General features: G+C 41.4%; 6 protein-coding genes across 6 annotated transcripts; 1 reads left to right on the plus strand and 5 right to left on the minus strand.

Moving 5' to 3' along the window:
• Nucleotides 1-3005: 3005 nt before the first annotated feature.
• EAF01_009464 (uncharacterized protein) lies at nt 3006-5730 on the minus strand (the record flags this gene model as incomplete). Its single annotated transcript, XM_038917720.1, has 6 exons — nt 3006-3032; nt 3083-3532; nt 3578-4771; nt 5060-5211; nt 5435-5451; nt 5681-5730. 6 exons carry the CDS (start codon nt 5728-5730, stop codon nt 3006-3008), a joined length of 1890 nt encoding a protein of 629 aa, XP_038766529.1.
• Nucleotides 5731-11448: 5718 nt separating this feature from the next.
• Nucleotides 11449-12635, plus strand: EAF01_009465 (uncharacterized protein; the record flags this gene model as incomplete). Its single annotated transcript, XM_038917721.1, has 2 exons — nt 11449-11837; nt 11927-12635. 2 exons carry the CDS (start codon nt 11449-11451, stop codon nt 12633-12635), a joined length of 1098 nt encoding a protein of 365 aa, XP_038766530.1.
• A 3110-nt stretch (nt 12636-15745) lies between these two features.
• Nucleotides 15746-17290, minus strand: EAF01_009466 (uncharacterized protein; the record flags this gene model as incomplete). Its single annotated transcript, XM_038917722.1, has 1 exon — nt 15746-17290. The coding sequence occupies one exon, from the start codon at nt 17288-17290 to the stop codon at nt 15746-15748; it is 1545 nt and encodes a 514-aa protein (XP_038766531.1).
• A 2109-nt stretch (nt 17291-19399) lies between these two features.
• On the minus strand, nt 19400-20240 carry EAF01_009467 (uncharacterized protein; the record flags this gene model as incomplete). Its single annotated transcript, XM_038917723.1, has 2 exons — nt 19400-20152; nt 20232-20240. The coding sequence occupies 2 exons, from the start codon at nt 20238-20240 to the stop codon at nt 19400-19402; spliced, it is 762 nt and encodes a 253-aa protein (XP_038766532.1).
• A 53-nt stretch (nt 20241-20293) lies between these two features.
• Nucleotides 20294-20710, minus strand: EAF01_009468 (uncharacterized protein; the record flags this gene model as incomplete). Its single annotated transcript, XM_038917724.1, has 1 exon — nt 20294-20710. One exon carries the CDS (start codon nt 20708-20710, stop codon nt 20294-20296), a length of 417 nt encoding a protein of 138 aa, XP_038766533.1.
• Nucleotides 20711-21686: 976 nt separating this feature from the next.
• Nucleotides 21687-23820, minus strand: EAF01_009469 (uncharacterized protein; the record flags this gene model as incomplete). The annotated part of the gene is made up of 3 exons (XM_038917725.1): nt 21687-22412; nt 22481-23127; nt 23198-23820. 3 exons carry the CDS (start codon nt 23818-23820, stop codon nt 22306-22308), a joined length of 1377 nt encoding a protein of 458 aa, XP_038766534.1. The 3' UTR covers nt 21687-22305.
• Between the last annotated feature and the right edge of the window lie 1803 nt (nt 23821-25623).

Consider the following 25623-nt stretch of genomic DNA (forward strand, 5'->3'; position numbering starts at 1 on the left):
TTGAGAAGATATATGAAAAGAAATGGGTACCGGTATAATGCAACTACACTAACAAATTTACTTACACACAGTACTAGTGTGGCAATTCGAAAGCCTGGCATCACACAATTACTATCGCCATCGCCATACCTCATGAAAACACAGCTTGAATGCATACATCACGTGTACCCATCTCATCCCATCTTATCTCATGACAATTATCCTACCATCCATCCATTCTCCATCCACCCTAACCATCACACTCCGCTCTTCCCTTCCCCTCCCCTCCCCTCTAAACCCCAACCCCAAATCCTCCCGCGTTTCACCTCCCTACCCAGGCTCTCCAGGAGTCCAGGTACGCAGGTACCTAGCCCAGCTCCCAGGTACACATTCGCCACTCCTCGCCCCCTACCTAGCCTTACCAAAACCAAGCTCCTCTTCTCCAAATTGCCTACCTCGTCTACCTCGTCTCCCCAGCCCAGCTCAGCTCAGCCAAGTCCATCCCGACTCCCACGAACCATTCGTTAACCACACCTCGGCTTGAAGCTTGCTTGGAGCTTGTTTGGAGCTTGCTTGGGGCTTGCTTGGAGCTTAGAGCTAGCTTGTACTTTGCTGCTTACTTTGTGGGTACCTAGGTACTTTGATTTCCTTCTCAACCCCTTCCCATGCTCCCATCTTCCCGCGGCAAAAGTCAAATTAAATTAAAACAATATCGTATTGAACGATTTCGATTTCCACCATCACGGATGAGATCGGATGGATGAGGTAATATCAGATCACACACCTCTTCAAACCTAACGAGAAACCTAAAGAGAAGAAAAAGGCTTCTCCAACCTCAACGAGGATTCTTGTAAGAGTTGAGGTCCTGGCTTATCGCACACTACGCTTTTTTGTAATAAAATCTCTATAAAAAGATTGTTTTTCTGTATAAATTAATTATCTTTATAATCCCTTGATAAATTAAAAAATTAAAAAATTTATTCGAAAATTGAGTATATTAAAAATAAATACAAAAAATATATTAGAAATAAATTGTTTTCATAAATTTTCTTTTTTATTTTAATAAAATTATGGATTTTCAAAATTAATTTTTTCTTAAATTTTTAAAATATATAACGCCTTTTTGTATTAAAAAAAAAAATCTTTAATTTTATATCTTTTATATTTCAGTTTTAAAAACCTACAACTTTATTCTCAAAAAAAGTAGAAATATTTTATTAATTCTTTTTTAAAGTATTTTAATGATTTCCTAATATATATATATATCATTTTCACAAGTTCGATTTGAAAATTAATTAAATAAACATATAGTTCAAACGTTAAAGAAATAAGAGTTTCCAATATATTTTTATTCAACAAGGTTATGTAATACATCAGAGCATGAACTCTTATCTATCTTTTCTCCCGTCTTCTCATACCATACATACTATATACCTCCTATACCCCGTGCTCACAGCCTCGCCCTCCCAAGCCGCACCCCAGAATCAATCTAATTATGGAGTAATTATATAGAGCATCGCCTACTATATCGGCATATCGTATTGTGTTCCATACCAAACCTATCATACCAAACTTATCATACCAAACCTATCCATCCATCCATTCACTAACCATCACATCACTAACCATCATATCTACCCACCCACCCAACACATAATCCATCCCACCCACCCCACCCCAACCATCGCGCTTCCAGCGGCACAATCGCATACCCACCAACCAACTTCACCCAACCTTGATATCCATCCATAACACATTCATTCATTCATTCACGCGTCATCACCAACTTTTGACATCAATCCACAAGGTTAAATAATAAAACCCACTAAAGCTTATTTAACTATTTCAAGTTTATTGGGGCTTTAATTTTTGTATTGATTCATTCTTATTACTATAGTTATGCGATATGATATGATATAATACAATACAATATAATACAATGCAATACAACACAATTTAGCTCTATCCAATTCAACACAGCATACTACAACACAAGCTGATATGCAGATCATTAGAATATCTTCATCCCACTCCACTATTAAGAATATAGATACCCACCTACCATTGCAATCATCACAATCACCCTACTCACCCTTCACAAAAAACAAACATCAAATTCTCACTCTCGAGTCTCACAAAAATACATGCAAGCCACACAATATCATTTTTCATTTTTCATTCTTGATTCTTGATTTTGATTCCGAGTAATTTCTCTCCATCTCCATCCCCAATCCTCTCTTTCCTTCTCCTCTCATCATCACCTATTCTCTCCTCCTCCTACATCTCCACAGGTCACCTCACAACCCCATCGCTATACAATAATCTACCGCCATCTTCTTCATTTCCAACTCCACTCTCAACCTCTCAATCGCAATCTCTCTCCGCCTCCCTCATCCTGCACCTCACTCTCCCACCCATAAATTATAATCTACACATAAGTAGAAGCACTTTCACCGCCCTAATTTTGATCTCCACTCTAATCTAATCCTATGCTATCCTAATCACCTAAAGACATACTATCCAATCCGATCATTCCAAACTCCTAGTTCTTTTAATGTTCAATACGTCCAACACCTAATTCTCTAACGTCTCTATGATACACATATAAAATCATCAATCGTATCTTTCCCTCTCATGCATCCAATACGGTCCACTCATGAGGAATGGATTTCTTTGTGCCGTGATCATCAGTACCAAATGCCGCTTTGCCGTTGGCTTATCTTTTTGCAGCTCTAGACGCCATTCCGATGTTCATTCTCCGCAAATTCGTATTCCTTTGACAATTCTCTACTATAGTAGATCCAATGAGATGTATGATCTATTCATGATCATTTCAATACCTCTTTTGTGACGGAAAGAAACACTTCTTGCCTATTCCATCATGCTGAATGGTGAGGAATTTCACTCGGTTTCTCTTCTTATAATCTTCTGTTGCCTTCAAGGTGACAGAAGATCAAAGTGACAGAGGATAATATTAACAATCAACGCTTCTCTTTCTTGTATTATACCGTCAGGTAATTCCAAGATCAACGTTTAAAATTGATGATTGCCAACTATACAAACCGTGAGTATTCATTCAAACAATAACACACAAGAGACATACCACACTATTGCAACCATAAGCCAATTTTTGACCATGTGCATCCCAACTCAAAGCATGTTCATCTTCTCCATTTGACTCTGTTGATTGTGGTGTTTGCCAGCCATTTCCAGGTGGTCTATTCCAAGTTGCTCGAGGAAAGTAAGCATCGTCGACTTTCCAAATGAAAACTCGATCACTAGTTGCGCCAGCAATGAATGCGCCATCGGGAGTGAATTTAACTTTGAAAACACTAGTCGAGTCGATTGTCATTGAACATTTTTGCTTTGGCTCCAAAGATTTGGCATTCCAAATGCTAACAGCGCCATCTTCACTCGATGAAGCCAACAATCTTTCATTGCTTTCACTGCTTTCATTCTCGGAATCCGATGGGGGTAATGGTTGCCATTCAAGGGAAGTAATTGGTCCGGTATGAGCATTAAATGTTCGAGAACGACCTTTCTCATCCCATATCTAAGAATATTAGTAATGAACAAGATTAACAGTGAAAGTACCTACATCAATCATACCACTTTGACTACCAGTAGCAAGTAATTTTGATTCCCTGTCGAAAGTAGCATGTGTTACACGATGATCGTCACGATGCTCATATTTCGTCAAATAATTGATCTTTCCATCCGCGAATCGAAATATTTGTAGAAATTCATTTCCGTAAGCCATGAAATCCTCATCACTCATCCATAGACCTTCAAGCGGGGATTCAAAAATGGGCATCGATGGTATCGTATGTTGTACAGTTGTAAAGTCGGCCATCGAGGTGACGGTCAAGGTTGATGCTGGTGTAGAGAGCCCTTTAAGTGTGATTGGAGAAACTGTCAAAAATAATGTATTCGAGAAGTTCCACTTCAAGGAAACGATTGGACCCTCCATAGGGCTGGAGGTGTGCAATAGTTGACCCTTCGCAGTCCAAACAGTAACAGTTGCGGTTCCATCAGGTTCCTCGCTCGAAACAAGAATATGGTTGCCATCCGAAGACCAGGTAACTTCATTGACCATTGTTGGTTGAGGCGCGAGAGGTTGGAGAAGAGGAATACACGGCGGAACAATCCCATTCGTATTCATACCTGAAGCATCAGGACTGCTATTAGTTCCATTGATATGATCGGCGACCATACTTGACAGATCCCACATTCGAGCTAGTGATTCAGTACCCCCCGCAGCCAAGAGATTTGGTAGTTTTGGATTCCATTCGCAACGATATAATACGGTCGATTTTGATACATTGTCATCCAATAAGTCTAGGTATAATGTTTCCGTTTTAAGATTTGTGACTTTCTCGGACTGAGTGCCCCTTTCTGGTCCAATGGTAGCAGTCACTGGTGACGGTAGTTGCTCTGGCGATGGATAAGCGTGACCATCACCATTTTGATCAACATCAATCTCCATGGGCGTTGAAGCCGAATCGTAGTAATTTGAGCTTCCATTTCCGTTTGTGGTCCCATTTGAAATACCATTTTCATAACCATTCGTAAGTCGTGGTTTCTTTCCTGGTGGAGCATTTGAACTTGAAATTGATTCTTCTTCTCGTTGATGTTTCCGAGCAATTTCTAAATCCTCATTGTTGTTGAGGGGTTCTTGAGGTGAAGTGATGATGGGAATAGTTCTGTGTACTATTTCCAAGGGACCAAAAACACCCATTGGTATTTCTGAATCTGAAACATCTTGAGAGCGACCTTGATGTTGACGGAATGCCTACCAGGATGTTAATTGAAAAGAATCCTGTAGTTGATATATATCCAACCAACTGAACTGTAAACAGTCTTGAGAGAATAGATGTATGAAAGAAAAACGAAGTGTGAAGTGAAGTTAAATGAAGTGTGTAGCAGAGTGTAAGAATTTATCAAGTGAAGTGTGAGCGAGGAGGTGTGAATTGAGGTATGAGTGAAGTGATCACAGTCACCCAAACCAAAAAGGAATCATGTGTGATGGCATAAAAATTTATATCAAATAAAAATAGAAAACGTAACAATTTGAACATACCCTTGATGCTTCTCTGTTATATGCATCATAAAGAAGACCTTTGTTTAGAACGGAGACTAGTGCATGCTTTCCGACATGGGGCGCAAATGGTAATAAATCTGGTTGTTGAACGTCCCACTCTTTTGAAAGGTGACGAGCCGCTCCTTCGTAACCTGCAATAGAGACGAAAGAATTTTGATCAGTTCAATGATTCTTCACACAAGTAAGTCCCCCAACTACCATCTTTTGATGACCTCCGACTTTCCAGGACCCAAGACAATTAGGAAAGGAGTGAATGAGGATTTTGAATAGATCATCTTCATCTTCATCTTCATCCTCATCCTTTTTGGTCTTCCTTTCCTTATCTTTTCTCTTCTTCAATGTACTTGTACATACCTGATTCTATTAAATATCTATAATACAAAGTACAATAAATTGCTGTTAGCGAAATGTAATCTCAAAAGCACTCCGTCCCTGGAATCAGAGAAAGAGAGAGTACGTGTATGTATGTATGTATGAATGTATGTATGAATGAATGTATGTATGTATGTATGAATGTATGTATGTATGTATGTATATGTATGTTGAATGTGTGTGAAAGAGAGGAGACCCGAACGAATGGATCACGAGGAAAACACGTACTTCCAAATGATATAGTTCACCTTGTCCGAGGTTAAAGTTTCCTTCGTCATTGCTATTTCGTTTGTCTTCGAGGAAGGCCAGACGTTGTTGTGGTGGTTATTGCTGCTGTTGTGGTAGAGATGCTTCTTCGATTTGATATGGTGATGATTAAAAAAGAGGTCTGATTCGTGATTGTGTAGCTCCAAAGGGTGATTGTATATCGAATTCAAGTACAGTACAATGGAAAAAGCGAAATTGGAGGTATGGGGTATCTCTATCGTATTTGGGGTATTGAATTGAACGAGATCGAATCGAATGGTAGGGTATCGTGGGGTTGAAATATATGATGCTTTGCGCGCTGGATGGTATCTTGTAAGGACCGTGAATTTCAATTGTTGAGATGGTGGTGGTGATGTTGTCGATGTATGTAAAATGGATTTTTAAGTTGTTGTAGTTATGTTTTTTTTTTTTGGGCGGGCTGTGTTGAATTCGAGATTGGAGGAATGGATGGAAAAGAGACTTGTTCGTTGCAACTTGCCGGCTTGTAGCTAGAAGCTAAGGACGATATTAGAAAAGCCAGAGACGAGCGATGATTGGTTGGGAAGTGGGTAGAGATCCAAAAGAATTCAAGCAGGGGAGGAGGAATGATTGGATAAAAGGAAAAAAAGGGTATGAAAGGGTATGAAAGGGCAATAGGGACGATCTTATTAAAGTAGACTGACTAATCCACTTTGAGCATGGACTAGTACCGAGTAGGTATTTCTTTTACACAGTACACGGTAGAGGTGAGTGACCTAGGGAGGGGGAGTGAGCCATATGAATAAAGTGAAGTGAACGTCTCATGAGGAGCATACTATTCATGATCATTAATTACTGTTATTATCAAAGATGTGATTCTCATCTGTTTGTTGCTGGTGCTTCTACCGCTGCTTCTACCATTGCGGCATGTCCATCACAAAGGCCAAGAGAGAGTTTGAGATCAATGGAAGCGGTGGCATGGGTTGTGTTTGGAAATCCTGAGAAATACCTGGTACCTCAGGTTACAGGTAGGAAGGTATGCGCATGACAAGCAGCCCCCATCAAAAACAGCAATGCAAAGTCATGGCATGGCAGTCAGGGAACATTTATACTTTACTTCATCCACATGCACATGCACATTTACATTTACATTTACATCCATATCCATAACGTGGTTTATCATCATGCGGCCCATATCATCATGCGGCCCACTTTCACCTCAATTTGCACCCTTTTATTTCAACACGCGTTTTATCAACAACCCACGATGCATTCGAATAATGAAGAAGCCCGTATACTCCTAGCTATCGATGCTATTCATAAAGACAAAAAACTAAGTGTTAGAAAGGTTGCTACGATGTATAATATACCACGTACAACACTACGGCGTAGAATAGACGGTTTTACCCCTCGTACAGAATATCGACATAAAACCCATAAACTTACAGAATTAGAAGAAGAGATCATTATTCAATATATTCTTGATATGGATTCGAGAGGTTTTCCACCTAAACTTAAAGGGGTGGAAGATATGGCGAATCATATTCTTGAATCGAGAGGTGGAAAAGCGGTTGGAAAGCTCTGGGCGCATCGATTCGTAAAGCGTCACAAAGAATTAAAGACGCGTTTTAGTCGTGTTTATGACTTTCAAAGAGCTTTGTGCGAGGATCCTGAGTTTATTCGAAAGTGGTTTCGTCTTATATCGAATATGCGAGCGAAATTTGGTATACAAGATTGCGATATGTGGAATTTCGACGAAACAGGCTTTATGATGGGAGTTATAAATGCTGGTATGGTAGTTACTAGTGCTGGGAGGAGTGGTAGGAGTAAAGCAGTACAACCAGGCAATAGGGAATGGGCGACAGCGATCATATGCGGTAGTAGTGTAGGGGAAATCATACCTCCATTCCTGGTGGTTCAAGGACAGGTGCATCTTTCCAATTGGTATACGGAAACCGATCTTCCTGCAGATTGGGCTATTAAACCTACTAGCAATGGGTGGACGAACAATGAGACAGGATTGGAATGGTTAAAACACTTCGATAAACATACAAAGGATTGCAGAGTAGGCAAATACCGAATGTTGGTGCTAGACGGACACGAAAGCCACGAATCCATACCTTTTCAATCATATTGCAAGGAGAATGATATTATATACGTATGCCTACCACCGCATTCAAGTCATTTAACTCAACCACTTGATGTCGGATGTTTTAATAGGTTAAAACAAGAATATGGTACTCAAATTGAGGGGTTTATAAGGGCACATATCAATCATATCTCAAAGGTCGAATTCTTTATAGCTTTCAAAGCTGCATATCAACGATCGATCACGAATCAGAATATGAAATCTGGATTCCGAGGAACAGGATTAGTCCCCTTTGATCCTGAAATAGTACTCTCAAAATTAGATATTCGAATACATACACCTAGTCCTCCTCCTTTTGTCAATTTAGACCTCTGGACCTCTCAAACTCCTCACAATCCTACGGAAGCTCTTTCTCAATCAACATTAGTTAAATCTCGAATCAATCGTCATCAATCAAGCTCTCCTACACCTATATTTGAGACTGTACTAGCTCTAGCTAAAGGCATAGAGAGATTAGCTCATGAGAATACACTTTTAAGTGCAGAGATCCGTACACTTCGGGCAGCAAATGAAGCATTAAGTAAGCGTCGACATACGAAAAAAACCCAATTGTGTTAAGGAAGAGTACTTATTGGACAAGAGGCTCTTGATATATTATCTCAGCAAGAGGTTGATGTTCAGATTCAACGCGACGAGCGTCAAAAAGGGAGGAATCCTAATGGGGAAGTATCTTCTAATTGATGCTGTAGTAAGTGTGGAAAACCAGGTCATAATTCAAGAACTTGTCAAAACGATATAATAGATCCTAGATTATTAGATTCTTAATAGTTTTAATCAATTGAATCAATTGTTGTTGAGTAATATGGATTTAAAAATACAAATTGAGGTGAAAGTGGGCCGCATGATGATATGGGCCGCATGATGATAAACCACGTTATCCATATCCATATCCACATCCACATCCACATCTACAATTACAATCTACTCGGGAATCCAATCTATACGGTGCAGTAACACTATACCATGAATACTTCGGTGCAATCCTTTATCAGTGATCTAATCCAAGACGTGTCAAAAAGCATCCTATCAATCTGGAGATCATTGTACTACTCACCCACCACCTTACTATAATAAACCTACAAGGGGTCAGACAGACGGACACGGGGATTCAAAAGAAACGACAGAGCTTAGAAGAAGACCGGTACGTACCGTACAATACTCGAGTACAGAGAAGAAGAAAGCCAAGCCGAATAAACACTCGACGAGGGATCCAAAATTTACAATTGGAAGTGTGATCGTCTGCCCTATCGAAAATCGAGATGCATGTACAGTAGTACTAGTATGTGAAAGGTCTATCTATTTATCTATCCATGGCTTGAGTCCACCACCGCTTAAGAATGATGGGGTGATTAATAAATGATGGAGAAAAGAGGAGGGTAAAAAGGTCCCCTTCATTTAGATGTTCATTCATTTCTGTTTTCCATCCTATTTCCCATTCCCTTGATACCTTTCTTTGAGACCTTTCTTTGTTATTGATTTTCCGAATCTTTGTTGATTGTATGATGATGTGATAGAACCGACAACGAGATTGATTGCCATGAACATTGGTTGGTCCATGTGCTTATGTATTAATATACCTACCTATACGACAGACCAATTCGAATCTGAGAAAATCCGAATCTTGAAAATGACGGGTTTGGTGTCAATGTCCTGACTGCGTTTACCTAGGTAGTATTAGTATAGTATAGTAGGGACACTTGGCTTTCTCACCAACTTTCCAAAACTCTTTGACTGACTATCTAGTCAAGTAACGGGAATTTCCTCGAGTCAAAATTGGTGGTTACATGCGAAGTAGTAACATACTAAAGAATGGAGATCTTGGCTAGAACTAAATAAATGGAGTCTTTTTCTGAGCTTTCTTCTAGACCATTAGAGGCTTAAGATATTGGCTGAAGATGCTTCCGTACATTTAAGAATGCATTGAGTGATAGGCGAGCTGGATTCCAGAACCTAGTATGGTGTACCACTTTGACTAGGTACCTGGTATGTACAACGGCGTACGATATGTAATGCTTGCTTGCTTGCTTACTTGCTTGCGTGCCTTCAATAAAGATGGTGGGATGGAATGGGGTGGTGGCGATGGTCGGTTTGTGTGAAAGTTAGATAGATGCTAAGATGTGTGTGTGTGTGTATACCTGCCTAGTATGTGTGTGTGTGACATAAATTTACATTATCCTATTATTATTATACTGGTAGTATTATTTTTAGTTTCGCAAGAAGAAATGCTACCACGTAAGGTAAAGTACGAGTGTGGATAATCTCTAACCAAAGGAAAGAGAGAGGGAGAGAGAGCTCGGATGAAAGATGGATGAAAAGATCCATGGAAGTACGACAACAGTTTGTTCCTGTTCCCGTCCCGTTGTTGATCAACGTCTCATCCCCGAGTAAGATTCATTCCTATGAATGACAATTCAGATGATTAAATTCTCTAGTGATGAAGCCTTGTAACGAGATGCGAAGATACTAATTACGACACGCACAACTTTACGCTGGCCTCGGGGATCACAACCTGCATACCAGACATGTAGCTTATAGCTTACCTCCCCGATCAACGCTTTTCTCTCCATCTTTCTTTATCGACTAAGGATCAGGGACGGCGGTGCGAAACAAACTAAATAGTTAGCATCAGAAGATGATTGATGAACGACTCGCTAGACTATGAATAAGTTTTTTCTTTAACACAAATGCTGATGCCTAGGGCGTGATGATGATGCACAGCAGTAGTAGTAGTTCCAAGTTCCAACGTATCCCCTGCCCTGTCCTGGGGTTCCCAGTATTACGAGTGATGAGAAGAGAACCTTATAACTTTTCAACCAACCCATAACATCCTTTCCACCGTGACACAAATGCTACACCGCGAATCTATTCACCACAAGGTCGATAGGCAGGTAAGGGATCCCTAGTACGTGGGTTAATTCAGGTACGTGGAACTTCCAACTGTATCACCTACTAGGCACGATACCATACCATACCATACATCATTCTGACTTGCGCATATACCATTCACGATGCCTTCCTTCTTTACTCACTGCATTTCCCGGTACCGTATCTGCTCCGTCTTCTCTTCAAAAGTGTTGGTTGATAACCTGCATCCATATCCATCACACGCATAATTAAACAATTTAAAAAAACATCGACAATCTGGATGAACTTCTGCCAAATTCCAATCGTACTTCTCCCACATTTTCGGAATTTCTACCCGGCATTGTTTCTGGCCAGGAATCGACGGAGTAAGTTTGAACTAGTGCCATATGGAGCTTAGTCCATTCCCAAAAGCCTCACACCCTTCACGTGGCTTACAACTTTTCAAAACATGCCCACCCAGGCCGGATCTTATTATTCTCTCTCGCTTCAGCCTTATGTTTGAGGCTGGATGTTTTGGGTTGACAAGGCCAAAACAAATTGAAATGGTCTGTGCTTTACATCCTACCCTTATTGGATTTGATGACACTTTAATTTTTATTAAGGGAAGGCTTGATGAAAATCACCCAAGCTTTATTATTTTACTGAAGATATATTATCGTATATATCGTTTATCAACTTTCGAAACTGCATTCCCACCTACTTATCAAGGAGGAAGGGTCTGATATTACTTTCACGGGATTCCGATATCTTCTTAAATATGCCACCCAGATTAAATATTCCTCCAGTGACGAGGATACTACTCATCGCATTACTGTCTGAATCCATCTTGAGTGCCGCAATTCGATACAAACAGTGGAATGAGGAAACCGCCGCAGAGCTTCACGTAGTCGTTCCATACCTCTCGCTCGTACCTCAGTTGTCCTTTATATATCCCTGGACATTTTTGACAACGACCTTGGTGGAAAATAATGTCTTTACGCTGGGGATCGCCGGAGTGACTTTGTTTTATGGAGGAAGATATCTGGAACGAGCATGGACATCCAGGGAATTCGCGAAGTTCATTGTAGTCGCAGCACTCATTCCTAATATTTTAACCTTTGGGACTTTGGTTCTTTTCTTTGCACTCACGGGTGATATCAGCTGGACGTGAGTTTTTCCAATTTTATATCTCTCTTCTTTGAAATCGCATCTGTCCATCTATCTATCCCTTCAATCAACTAACACCTCACCAAAAGTCTCAGCTCAATAAATGGAACCATCCCCCTCCAAATCTCCTTCCTGATCGCCTTTTCTCAACTCGTACCAACCCACACCGTCACCCTCTTCAAAGGCATCCTCTCTCTCCGCGTCCCCCGCTTCCCCGCCCTCCATCTCCTCACCATCCTCACCCTCTGCGCCATCCAACTCCTCACCATCACCTCCCTCTTCCTCGTTTCCTACGCTTTCCTCATCTCCTACACCTACCTCCGTTTCTACAAATCCGCCTTCCCCGACCTCGACTCCAACCAATCCCCCACTCTCCGCGGCGACGCATCCGAAACCTTCACTTTCGCAGAATTCTTCCCCGGTCCCCTCAAACCCCTCATCGCTTCCCTCGCAGACACAATCTTCAATACTCTCGTCACCCTCAAAATCTGCACCCCCTTCTCCGCAGCAGACGTCTCAGCCAGCAGAGGAGAATCCTCATATATCCAACAGAGAACCGCTCCCGGCGGCGCAAGAGCAGAAGCAGAAAGAAGAAGAGCCCTAGCTCTCAAAGCACTAGATCAAAGATTACACGCGGCGAGTAGTAAGAATGTATCGCCGCCCGCTCCCTCGGGTCCAAGTATCGCGACGCAACCACAGCCTGGGACTCAGACGGCGATGACGAGTCAGCAGGGGGTTTTGTTGGGCGAAACAAATTATGTACCTGAGAGACATGATGATGCTAAGGGGGGTTCGTAATGAGGGTGTGAATTGGGGAATGAAGGAAGGTTCTTAGTGGGAATGGATAATGAGGAAAACAGTTATGCACTAACGCAAATGGAAACTCGGGTATGAATACTTGGTCTCTGCAAATTGGCTTGGGTGACTACCTAGGTATGCAGTTGTTTACTTGGGTGGGTACTTTGTCTTTGTTTCAGGGCCGTTGTATTGCACTGTGCAGTGTTCTAAGGTTCTATGCCATCCTGTTGGACTTGATGGTATTCTAAGGTATTTCACAGTTCAGTTTGCAAAGCCGAACTTTCGAAATTATTATATCTATGATACCCATTGTATTACATACACATACCGCATTCATCCAACTACTCACTCTCTGCACATATGAATAATGACTAGGTGAGTAGCTGATTCGAGATATACTACGCGAGTATTTCATTCTTGCCTGGTTGGGTATCTATTCATTTATCTCTCTGTCCGGTACAAGGATTCTTTGCTATTGTTTGGATTGAAAGATGTAACTCTTCTATGTTTCAAAAGATGTTTATCGATAATAGATGTGCTTGTATAGTCCTTTTTGTTATTGAGTAGGTATATAGGTTTGTAGGTATGTAGATGGGTAACTCATCTCCTCCCCCTCTATTCTTGATTGGTAATTCGGTAGGTTGGTTACTTGGGGGGGCTTTTCAGGATATAAAACTTTGGATTGTGTTGGGTTGTATTTTGGATGGGTTGTGTTTTGTGGGATTATATCTTGGGATATGAGAACTTAGTTTGTTGTGTTTTATATGAGTGCTTTGCTTTGCTTCTTTGGGTTAGTGATGGAATTAGTAATAGGATTGAGTGTTTTTGAATAAGGGGAATAGATAGGGAGGTTGGAATGAGGATTAGAATGCGAGAATGGGGATGGGAAGGAGAATGGAAGATGAATGATAGAAGGGGGAAATTGAAGGATAGAAGTTGAGTATAGAGTGAGGAGATAAGGGGATAGAGATGAGGATAAGGAGATGATAGGTAGAGGGTGAGAACAAGGACGGAATCAGGATACTCTTCTTTCAACTTGGGAATCTGTGGAGGGAAAGATGATTTTCGTACGCACTGGGTTCTCGAGGTAAGGTGAGGTGTGGGTGGATGGATGGATGGGTGATGTTATATCGTGATGATGATGATGATGATGATGATGATGATGATGATGATGATATATATAAGTATGTTTCAACTCGATTATCAAACTCGCAATCTAATCCATCGGAACAAATCATACTCTTAATTGATATACACTTCAAACTACCCAACATGATTCGTAGAACTCACTCTCTTTTCTGAGCTGCTGATGTTGTGATTGAATTTCGAGATTATCATGGGGAGGTCATTGGTTGGAGTTGAGGTTGGGGGATGGGGTGATGGAGTGGAGGAGGTGGAAGTTATGAGGAAGGAAAGATACTAATTTGCTTATCTACCTAGGTATCTAGGTATGGATAGTATTGGTCTGAATTCGAAGGAGCGCCTTGATTCGATGAGGTGGTTGTTGATGGGCGGTGGATGATGGGTTTGAATGAAGAATGGTTGGTAAGTTGGTATGGGATGGGATATTAATGGGATACATGGAAGCGTGAATGACGTGATGACATGAATGGGGTGAATTGCATTAGAGGAGTAGAAACTAGGAAGGGATACAAAAAAAACAAATCGAGCTAACAATCTATGTCATTCGAGGAAGGAATATGAAAATGATATGTTTTATGGATAGCTGTGCTCTGGTAATAGGTTTTGATAATAGGAGGCTTGGGAAGGAAATGAGGAGGGAGGTGAGATGTAGATTGTGGTGTTTGATTGAGGAGAGGGAGATGGGGGGGTGCGAGAGATGGTGGTTTGAGTTTCAAGGGAGGAGGGGTTGAAGTTTGGAATTTGAGGTTTGAAGAAATAGATGTATGTGTGGGACGTTTGGTGCGGGAATGTTGGATGTTGAAGAATAGATTGGAGATTGAGGGATGGGCAGGAAGATGTAGATATCCATGAGATATACATAAGTGGTACGTATGGCTTTTAGAAAGAAAGAAATAGTCTTGGTGGGCTGGAGGCATGTGAGAAGCGGGTTTGAGGTTTGAAGAAATAGATGTATGTGTGGGAAGTTTGGTGTTGGAATTTTGATTTTGGGAAACTAGTTTGAAGACTGAGGGATAGCTGGGGAGATGGGAGTAAGTGTATGCGTAAGTGTATAAAAGGGGTTATTAAAAAAGGCGGAAGGGCAAGAAAGAAGGTGAAAGATACACTAACCGAGAAATGAGGAATTATTTGGAATTACGACAAGTGGAAATATCCCGTATGACAGATGAATCATGAGAGGAGTAGCGCTGAGATGCAGAGTAATGATTAGTATTTAGAACCAAATGAAAGTATGACAGTTGGTGTATCAAGGATGTTTGTGGTGTAAGTCTTGATACTTGATTCATTCTATCTATGTAGGTTGGTGGAGAAGAGAGTGCTTCGATTTAGAGAAGGATGGGAGTGTATGAAGGCGTGGTAGTTCAGAATGTAAGATTAATATGTAGGTGTGTGAGAAGTATGCGAGAAGTGTATGAAGTGTATGTGAATGGATAGGTGATGGGGGATTGGTAGATGATATTGATGAGGTGAGATGAGGGGTATTTAGGGGTGAGTATTGGATACTTTGATGGGTGCTGAGGAGCTCAGGGTGTCTAGCAGTGTGGACTGTAGTCCAAGAATCGAGAATCTTAGGGTGTTTAGTTACTTTTAGGTGTTGAAAATAGTTTCATTTCTAAAATTGAAAGATGACATCCCCAGAGCCTGAAATCCAGAATCTAGAATATCAGTAGACTGTAGTCCGGACTATCAGAAACACAGACTCACCTTGACGTGAAAAATGGAAACAAGTCATTGCATGCTCGTAAAAATATTTCACATAATCAATACACGTGAAATTTTACCATCGTAGAGCAAATATGAGTTCATATTATTTTTTGATTGATTATTGTACATATTACTCTTGGAATATGATGGAAAGCCAACGAAAGTCATCTACTTCGGTGCAAGCCAACCCTCGATAACTTCATGATATGGGTAAATAACTAGGAAATGTACAATTCGTCATATTGGAGAGACAAGAAATAATCCTAGATTATGAGTATCCTGATATCATCCTCATCCTGGTCGTCGTCATCATCACTATCTTCACCATCTTCATCATTGTCGTCTTCGTCTTCTTCTTCGTCTTGATCGTGAATGTAGTGGCCAAAATCATCCGCATCTAGAAGATCCTCGTAACCATAAATATCATAGATGTCACTATCGGAATCATCAGCACTATCATCACTATAGATTTCGTATCCTCTCTCCTCGGACTCTCTCGTAGCGGTGGCCCAAATCTCATCCATGGTTATCCATTCGTCTCCCGCTGGCATACACTTCTTGATGACACGGTGCTGTAGCACTTCGCCCAGAGAACTTGACCAAGTTCCAGTATATGATGCGGAAAGCTTTATTGGATAAGTGACGTCTTCTTTTTCACTATCCCAGCCCTCAAACCAAACACCAGTGAAATGACAAGACTTGAGCTTCAAATCAGTTTCAAGTGTATTGAAAACATTACCCCAACCAGGACAATCACTCGCCATCGTCATTGTATCAAGTGATAAATGTTCTAGTGTATCCGCATGCTTTTGAAGAAACTCTGAGAAAAATTCTTTGGTGCACGAGAAATGACGAAGGTTAAGACTGCGTAGCTTTGGGAAATTACCAGTGCCTCTAATTACCACCTCCAAAGGGATTGGCTCCATTGATCTTTCTTCAGGATCCCCCAAATCGATACGAAGACTCTCGAGATTTGAGGCGAGAGATAAGAATTGTGTAAGGCGAGTAACAAGTCCATTGATGTGGGCTTGCCATTCTTCATAGCCGACTTTGATGGTAATGTCGATATGCTGAACATGTTGCAAGGCAGAAAGAGCCACATCGGTACAGCTCATTGGCGTCGCGCCGAAGAATGCCAAAGGTAGAGCTGTGGCTCTAAAAGTCTTCAGTTTTACGCCAGCAAGGCTAGCAGCAAGAAATAGCGCGTGTAACCTCCCGTACCTATAGGCATTATAGCTCTGGCTCGAATCAAGGCTGAACATATCCTTACAAAGATGTGCCTTGCAGTTGTAAGAGCGCATGAATTGATCAGATGGTAATCCGGCGTCATCCACGACGATCTTATTGAAGTTTGAGAACTTTGGGACAGCTTGTGCGAAGACAACGATATCGTATTTTAACGCATTCAAGTAGACTTCACGCCGGCGAATGTGGTTGTACAGCTCATACCCCTCGTCCAGGTCTTCTTCGTTGAGTCGAGGCATGGGTCTCAGCTCCTCAACTATGTAATTGATGTATTCGTTCTTACAAAGAGTTCGCAAGGTCCGTGGCTCATACGATATACTTCTAACATGCTTCGAAAGATTTAGTTGCTTTGATATATTCAACAAGTTACTGAAACTTTTCTCTGTGAATATGACATGCAAATCTTGAACGAGGTTTTTAGACGCGACCTCAGCACAAATTTTATTTGCCAATCGAAAATTGGTCAAGTCCTCACGGGAAAGAGATTCGCAGACAAGAACAAGAAGTTCCGTAGCTAAGACATTCGTAATTGACTTGCCAGTGTAGAGTGTTGGGGTTGCCATGGTGAGAGAAGATATAGATCGAATATTTGGTAATACGGAGTTTTTTTTTGTATGTGTAAACACTTGAGAAGAGGTAACATTAAGAAAATCTTTTGTTCTGTACAGCTTAGGAGGTTGTGCAGGCTCAAACGCACCTCTTGACCCTCTGTTGAATAAGTTTGTGGAGGTGTCGATGTTTAGGAACTTCAGGATATTCCAAGTAGCTTTATATTTATTTGTGCGGGTGAACCAAAATACCATGGCTAGGCGATACTTCATAGTGAATCTCGCGCAATCACGCGGAAGTTCATTCGAATTTGCTATTAGCGTACCGTAGAGAAGGGCACTGAGAATTTCTCTGCTTTTATGAATTATTGCTCTATTGCCCCTTGAGATTGGTTCTTTATTCCATGTCAATATCATCAAATTCTATACTTCAAGTTTGCTCTCTAAGTGATGATATTTATGAACGAATCATACCTCATGTTCTCTCTTATCTTATTTTGGTTTCTCGCGCCGTTGTTCCTCCGTTCTTTCTTATGACCCATAGAATTTGATTTGATTCACTGTTGGCCCGTTCTATGCCATTCTTGATACCACTGAGTGTCATCTCCTTTCTTGCTTTTTTCCCGGAGCCTGCCTCTTTCATCACTCTAATTCGACAATGTAACATAGGTCCAAGCAATAAATCCACAATGCTCGCATACAATACAAAGAAAGAACATTTACAACTGGACAAAAATTCGAATCTGCGTAGTGTCAATTATCCAACGCAGCTTTTGTTGCAAGTTTGAAAGTGGCCATGAGATATGTGGCACGTAACAGCATGCTTTAAAGCTGGTTTGACATACTTAGGTGCCGATTGCATGGTTGATGATTGTATTCATACCAAGGAGTGTGAAGAAGAAACAATGAAACCCAAATTATGACAGTCAATTGAATGTGATATGGGTAGAAAGTGGATACCGGTATGTGAAGAAGGTTGAATATATCGAGAAACGGAGATTACCTCTTCTATGTAGTCGTAGCATCCACTTTTGCTGTACAACTAGTTTTGCGATATCGTAAGTTCGTTCTATCATCTATATTCTCTGCCGTTTCAAGCAAGATATCATCAATACTGCATTCCGCCCTTCTTGTAGGAAAGCAGCGCCACCATCGTTGAGCCCATCGTCCGTCATCAGCTGCAGCCCAGACCACGATTTGTATCTTCAGCTCAATGCTTTCCTCATGCTCCGAAATAAGATATAGTAAGACTTGAGTCCGCCGACAGAGAAATGAACGAACAAGTCTGGGACGCTAGCAAGAGTGCAGTTTTGCTAATGTGACAGATTATCTGATTCTGCTGAGGAGTATCATGGTGATAGAAACACAGTATTCTATCACGAGACCGATAAGCATCACCATCAAAACATCTATCAGAGAATGTCCAGAAAGTATCGCACAAGTGTATAATACCAAGAATGGCATAAGCTGGCAAGCCAGTCGAAGAGCGGTCGTCCAAAGCAAGACTTTATTCGGAGCAACTTCGGATCAATAAGTTCGCTCCCCCAATCAACCAACCATCATTGAAACTCGTGACTTTCTTAACACTCCTGAGTTTCTGTTGCAGATCTGATTTGGGTGTTCTTAATCCTTCGATCTTTCCACGAGCTGCGAAAGTTAACACAGCAGAAAATTGGAAGCTTTGAGAAGGGGCTTGGAAAAACTAAAAATCAACAATCTTACCCCTCGACGATAATTCAATATTAAAACGGCCAATCATTATTTCTTTTTATTCTTTATGATGGCATTCATTTGAGCTCTATAGAATCTGGAATACTCTTAACATTGATATATTCGAATCATGAGATTGACCTTTGATTGAATTATGAAAAGTAAGTCCTTGAAGCCCCCTTTATATTCTTAGCGGGCTCAAGGGTTGGCATTACCTCTGTCTTGTGGAGAATTACATTGGCTCAGGTAGTATTGTGTTACAACAGGGTTTTACTCTAAGATTACTTTGATATCGCATCTTTATTGCGGCCTTGGTAGCCCTTCAATAGATCTATTGAACAAAGATCCAACTCATCTGGCAAACAATGACAAAAGTAGAAAACTCTTATCATCCTGGAAGATTCTGACATCCATTTACATATCATCGTTCAGCGCAAAGATGCTCCATGCAGGGTAAGGTTGCACCGTGTCAAGGATGGCATCATCCCCATTCCGAGAAGAGAGTGAAGCGCCTACCAGGCCGGCTACAATCATAGCATCGACTTCGATCCTTCCATTGATCCGAACCTTAACATGACACTTACCAGTGGGTATATTGGCAATTTTTATAAATGGATATTGGGGAGGCTCACTCATTGAACGATTGCCCTGACCTGGTCTCCTCTCTTTTACTTGCCACTCTCCGTCTTCATTAAAGGCACAGAAAACTGTGAGCCACCCGGATAAGCTTGATCCGCCACTTAATCTCTTGATATGAGCGATTTTTGACCAGAAGTCAACTTGGGCTGTGGCTCCATGATTTTCGAAGGTTAGTATCATATTTTGGATTACCGGAGTAAGTATCTCCTTCCAGTGTATCAATTCTGGATGAGCTGGCCCAAACGATTCAAGCTTATCCAGCCGGCGAAGGATTTCTTCCCAGTCTGATACCTCCCCGAGTAATGTGACTGTAGGTATACCACACAAAACAACAGCACTAACAGGTGAGTATACGTTATGGTGCCCCATAGGATAAAAGGTTCTGGAAAGTGCCGTGACGTACTTGTAATTGAAGTACTTTTTCATGGTGCTCATCATCACTGAGCTACATACAATGGTGTCGATACGCGTCGTGGTCGAAAATGCCGGTAAAATCCATGACTGGAAGCTTTTGTCCACGATATTTTCCTAGTTACAAGTTAACACACAACGATTAAGTCAACATGCTATATAATGTGATACAAGAGCGTAGTAGAAATACACATACCTGGATCATGTCGGCCAAATTAGTAGTAAAAACTGTGAAGTCAAAATGATCATTTTCAACGACTAGCTCTTCTTTCCCCTCATGTCCAACAAAGAATGAAGTAGTTCCTCAGAATGCTTATTCACATAAAATGAGAATTGAGTCAAAATAGCGATCCTAATATCATCAGGACGAAGGACAGGATGACGATGGTGATTATACGCCTCGAGACAGGTATGCACTAAGCCATTCCCAGATGGGAGAACCTTACTTGCGATCTCTTCGGTAAGTGTCGATTGTATTATAGTACTGTTGGATTTTGAATTTTTCAGGGCCTTTGGGTCTTTCGGTGCCAAATCCTTGAGTAAGTCACGCAAGAATGACCTATTTGGTTCTTGAACCGGCGCTGCGTTCGTTTTGTAACCATATTTTGGAGGATCGCGCCAGTTTGGCTTAAATGTTTCTGCATCATGCTCCGCGACTTTAATGGTTACAGGCATTGTCAAACTCAACGGGTCCTTGGAACCTTTGACTCGGAAATTTGGATTAATGGAGGATATTCTGTTTCAGTACGAACTCGTCTCTCGTCTGTGATTGTGTTTATATAGAGCTCCATTTTTGTTCATCAGACGTCAGCTTGACGATGATACGTAGCCCCCAAGTATTTTCGAGCTTCACAAGTTTGTGCGTAGAGTAGGGTATCATCAGATACCCCTCCCCGGCAAGCGATGCACTTTACCTCATACTCACATTCAGCTGACACGACCGTTTTCGTACGCAACGATGTCACATTTTCCAAGGAGACTATCGATATATCTCATTTTGAGTAGGTCCCTAACAGATTACATCGTTGATTTGAGGTAAGGTTTAAGCTCTGCTAGCTTCAAAGTCGATGATTAGCATGTACACTGGGATCAGTATCAAGTTAGGCAGCAACAGTTTAATCGTGGGATTCGGTAAAATTGGGTGAGTGGAGTTTTTCTAGCATAGCGTCCACGAAAAACCCCGCTGTCTGATAGCACCTGCCTATTTCCTCGCATTCCGACCATCTCAATTTGATAGGCTATGCATGCTCTAGGCATGTACTATGATACCAGTGATTTGGCAATGTCTGCATGAGGCTTCAGATAGTGTTCATCCAAGTATTAAATTCTGTCGATTTTTCAAAGACCAGATGACATACCATCCTGATGTGACAATACCTAGGAGGTTCCCCTTCACGTGTCTTGTTTCGACTTTCGAAAATTCTGGTCATCAAGCTGAATTCTCCATCTACCAAGAACTCCCTATTAGAATACTCAAGATATTAAAGGAAAATCGCAATGCCAAATATGGGAACCGAGTATTCGGGTGACTCTGATCCGAAAATATCAGAACTTGGAATACATATCAATCGCATCCCAACGCCCTGTTTATTGTCAAAAGGTAACAAGGAACAGTTCGAGTTTCGATCCAAGAATGGGCGACTGCCATCGAAATTAGGCTATCTAACGTATTTATCACTCTTCTTTGGCTTCGAACCACTGAAGTCTTTCGATCTTATTGCTCTTCTCTTCTCTTCCTCTTCTTCGTTCCCTACTCTAATTTTACCTGATCATCACATCGATACCTAACCGCTTCTGCCAAAAGGCAACAAGAATTCATACAATCCTGACAGTTCATCGTATCCCGAACAACCTACTCTTCGCTTCTCCAATATTCGTGCCCTGATTCCTCATAGATGAATGAAAATCACTTGGCCCCAAAAGTCTCATTGCCAAAGGGCAGTCAGCTCGCAGATAGTAAGCTTCCCCGCTACGATAACCACGTGTTATACTTGTGCCTAAAGGCAATCATAGCCGATAAAGCATTCTCTTTAACATCGAGCAGACGCAGCATTAACTCTTGGAGGGAAGGACCCAAAGCTGCCTGCAGTGGGATAGTTGTTATATGTAATGGATGATTAAGAGACTGGAAATAGAAAGAGGCAGGTTCGTATTTGATATCCTACTAGCGTGGTTTCGAGAACAGTGATTTGTTTTCATATTCCGAAAATATGAAACAGCGAGGAGATTCATCCGATAGTCACTGGCCTGGTAGTTCACAGATCTTTAGATCAAGATTCTTCATACACCGAGTTTCTAAACACAGAAACTTTGTCGTATTCCTCAAAGTGGAATGCCCAAGTACTCATAGCGTTGATTGGGTTATCACCTCTCGAGCCTACACACAAAATCAGTCTCATGAATATCTCATTCAATCTCCCCCCACAAAAGAAGAAAAAAACATACTCTTTGCTCCTACATGTTGCACGACCTGTTTCCCAAGTGCCAGTCTCTCCATACCCTGGTTTTCCGCGAGATCCTCAATCATTAAATCCGTCTGGCCACTTCCTCTTCCCGTCAAGTAACTACTCAATCCCTCCACCTGCTCCCTTGGGAAAACCATAGCCTGTGTACAGCATCCTCCACTATTCATCTTCACCACGTATTTCCCTCTGAATCCCCACCATGGCAAATTGTGTTTACCAACCATAAACCCCAGAGTTATGAAGGCTGGTACAACCACGACTCCTATAACAAAGATCACCCAGTTATCCAGCCAACCTCCTGTTTTCCTTTTCTCGCCGATTTTGCTTCGCATGAATATCAGAGCGATAACTGTACAGAGAGGAGCAGCGAAAAAAAGTAGAAAATATCTATGTCGATACCAGAAATCTACCTCCTCATTCCATGATTGAAATGTTTCTGTGTAGAAAAGTCTTAAATATATCCAATTGTAAAATTGATCTCCAGGATTTTGAGAGAGAGACTCGATTTTATTGAGAGCAGAAATGGTGCGCTGGAACCAGTCATGAGCGAATATAATGTCGTCTTCCATAATTGCTATGTAAGGAGCGTGGGTATCATAGCAGCGGCTTAACGCGTATACGTAATCGCTCGTGTGTTGTTAGTTCTTGGAATCTGCTAACTAGCTTGGCATTCTGAGTTCCACAGAAGAAAACTTACAAAACTCCTTTAATCTGCCATTCCTTCTGCTTCATTAATTCCTCCAGCCACTCTCTCCTCTCCCCTCTAACGTCATATCCACCATAATCATCTACTACTCTCCACAACCATTCTTCATCCCATAACGGATGAACAGTTGGATCCATATCTGCAAACAACACATAAATCCACACTCTCTTCCTTTCCTCCTCACTCAATCCATCTACCATGGTTCCTAGTGCTGCATCTATATATTGTCTTCCTTCATTCCTATCCTGCATGTCGCGCTTGATGGTTACATATGCTATACACATATCAGGAACCTCTGTATCGCCATCCCCATCTGAGTCTCCGGAAAGATTCGAAGTAGAATTACTGAATAAATATGTCTTATTACCTTCGACCAGACCATCTAGAAACGATAACCCCGAGGATTGGCGTCGATCAGAATAGTCTCTCTCATAGACATGTGTGCTATCGAAGAATGCGGAGTGTGGGTCTCGCCAATAAACATGACGGGAAAACGAAAACAGCAAGAGCCAGATGGCGGTACTTGTTATGAAAGAGAGAAAGGCGTTGCGACTTGGTATGAGCGCATTAGGGTGTGGGAGAGAAAGTATGCGGAGGGTTTTAGAATAATGCATTATATGGAAGAAATGGTTGTTGCGTATAATGAAATGTCCAAAACTTTTGGAACCAGAAGACTCTGAGTGAAAGGAAAGAACTATCCTAATCCTAATAAGGCGAGAACGTTATTCACTCGACATCTAATTGGCATTTGAACATGAAATCTTAATCATTCACTTAATGAACTATTCGATTGAACGAACATCAAGTTTCTGATTGATATATGGGAGGGTGAATATATGACAAAGATAACTCACAGCCTGATTGTAAGCACTTACATGGTGGTATTGTGGGTATTCTATAGGTATGCAGGATCAGTGGCACAAAATAAGGCGCATAACATAAAAGCTAGGGTATTGACATAAAGAAATCTTGGCGCTTATAATCTGTTACATCTGAAAGCATTCGAAGGATGCAAAGTTGGGATCTACGAAGAGATGTCGCTGGATGGTTATATGAAGATGCCCAATTTGTTCGTAATCGCGGATGAATTGTTGGTGGCTTCATGCCGTGCATAGCCTCTTTTGTAGGACCGGAGGTGTGCAGTAAAATTATGTTATTACCCAGTCGTACCTTCAAAAGTAAGTTTGGCTAGAATAAAATCTTAATGAGTTGCCAACAGTCAGTGGCCGCTTTTCTTCTTGGGATTGTTTAATGGGAGGAGAAACATCTAGTCTCCACTTTGGAAGGCTTCCTTCTCATTCCTCTCGTTCACAACTCCAATACTCCACAACACTCGAAATGCCCTATGTTTGTCAAGTTTCTACATCATTTGAAGCTCCTGAGTGCTTTCTTATGGCTAATAGTAACTCCTCGTTGCTGTAAACGAACGTAATTTACTACCAAGTGTTCCAACATCTTGTAGTAAAAGTCGCAATTAGTGTCGATGCCAGAACAAAATCCCAATCGTAGTTTGTATTGAAGTTATCAGTATAGCCAGGCAAAATATTGTAGCTAAACTGCTGATTGATGATGCTTTAATCGAATATTGAGAATTGATGTTGCAGATACACTAGTATTAGCCAGATGTGATTGAATTGTAAAGCCATGCGCCTGGCGGTACCGATTCACCAACCTCAAGCAGTCACATATTTCCATATGGATGCTTCAACTTTCAGAAGTGGCTGCAAAACTATGAGTACCTGTTGGAGACCAGTGAAGCAAAATTAGATATGTCAGGTTGATATTGATGCAAATACAACAAGAGGCATTAAGAACATTCTAAGAAGAAGTCGAATCTAACATACCAGTATTCGTTATTATCATTTGTATATCGACATTGATCTGGGCGCCAAAAGCAACAATAGGGCTGCCCAGCGTAGAGTGATTTGGCAAGGTAGAATTATGTTCCTTCCACACCAAAAGAGAGGCCTCGATGCGGCTTTCTTAATGTATCAAATAGGTCGAGCCCAAATATTCGCTGCTTCTGAAAATTAGAGTCCAAGTTAGGAGTGCCGTCAGATCAGATCCGGCGGTGTTGCATAAGGTTCCATGCGCGTGATATCGTTCATCACGGTCACGGCAGTAATAAGCATAAGTGACAGCCAAAAGCAAAGACAGAATCGCCATCCGAACGAGAGAAATAGGGTTTTCTGCTCCAAACCCATACTAGGATCTCGTTGTGAAGGAGAAACAGTGAATCTGGAATGCCATAAGCCTAAAGTAAGAGCCATCAAAAACATCATGAGGAGCGGTCTCAAGGCTTTTGACAACCAGAAGCGACGTTTATCGTTGGGTTCAATGGCCTGGATGCTCTGCGTATCGATCGAGGATTGGACAACCGAGGCTCTGTCGGTATTGTGTTGGAAGAGCCACTAGAT

The sequence above is a fragment of the Botrytis porri genome (genome assembly GCF_014898465.1).
Source record: "Botrytis porri strain MUCL 3234 chromosome Unknown BPOR_014, whole genome shotgun sequence".
Classification (NCBI taxonomy): Eukaryota; Fungi; Ascomycota; class Leotiomycetes; order Helotiales; family Sclerotiniaceae; genus Botrytis; species Botrytis porri.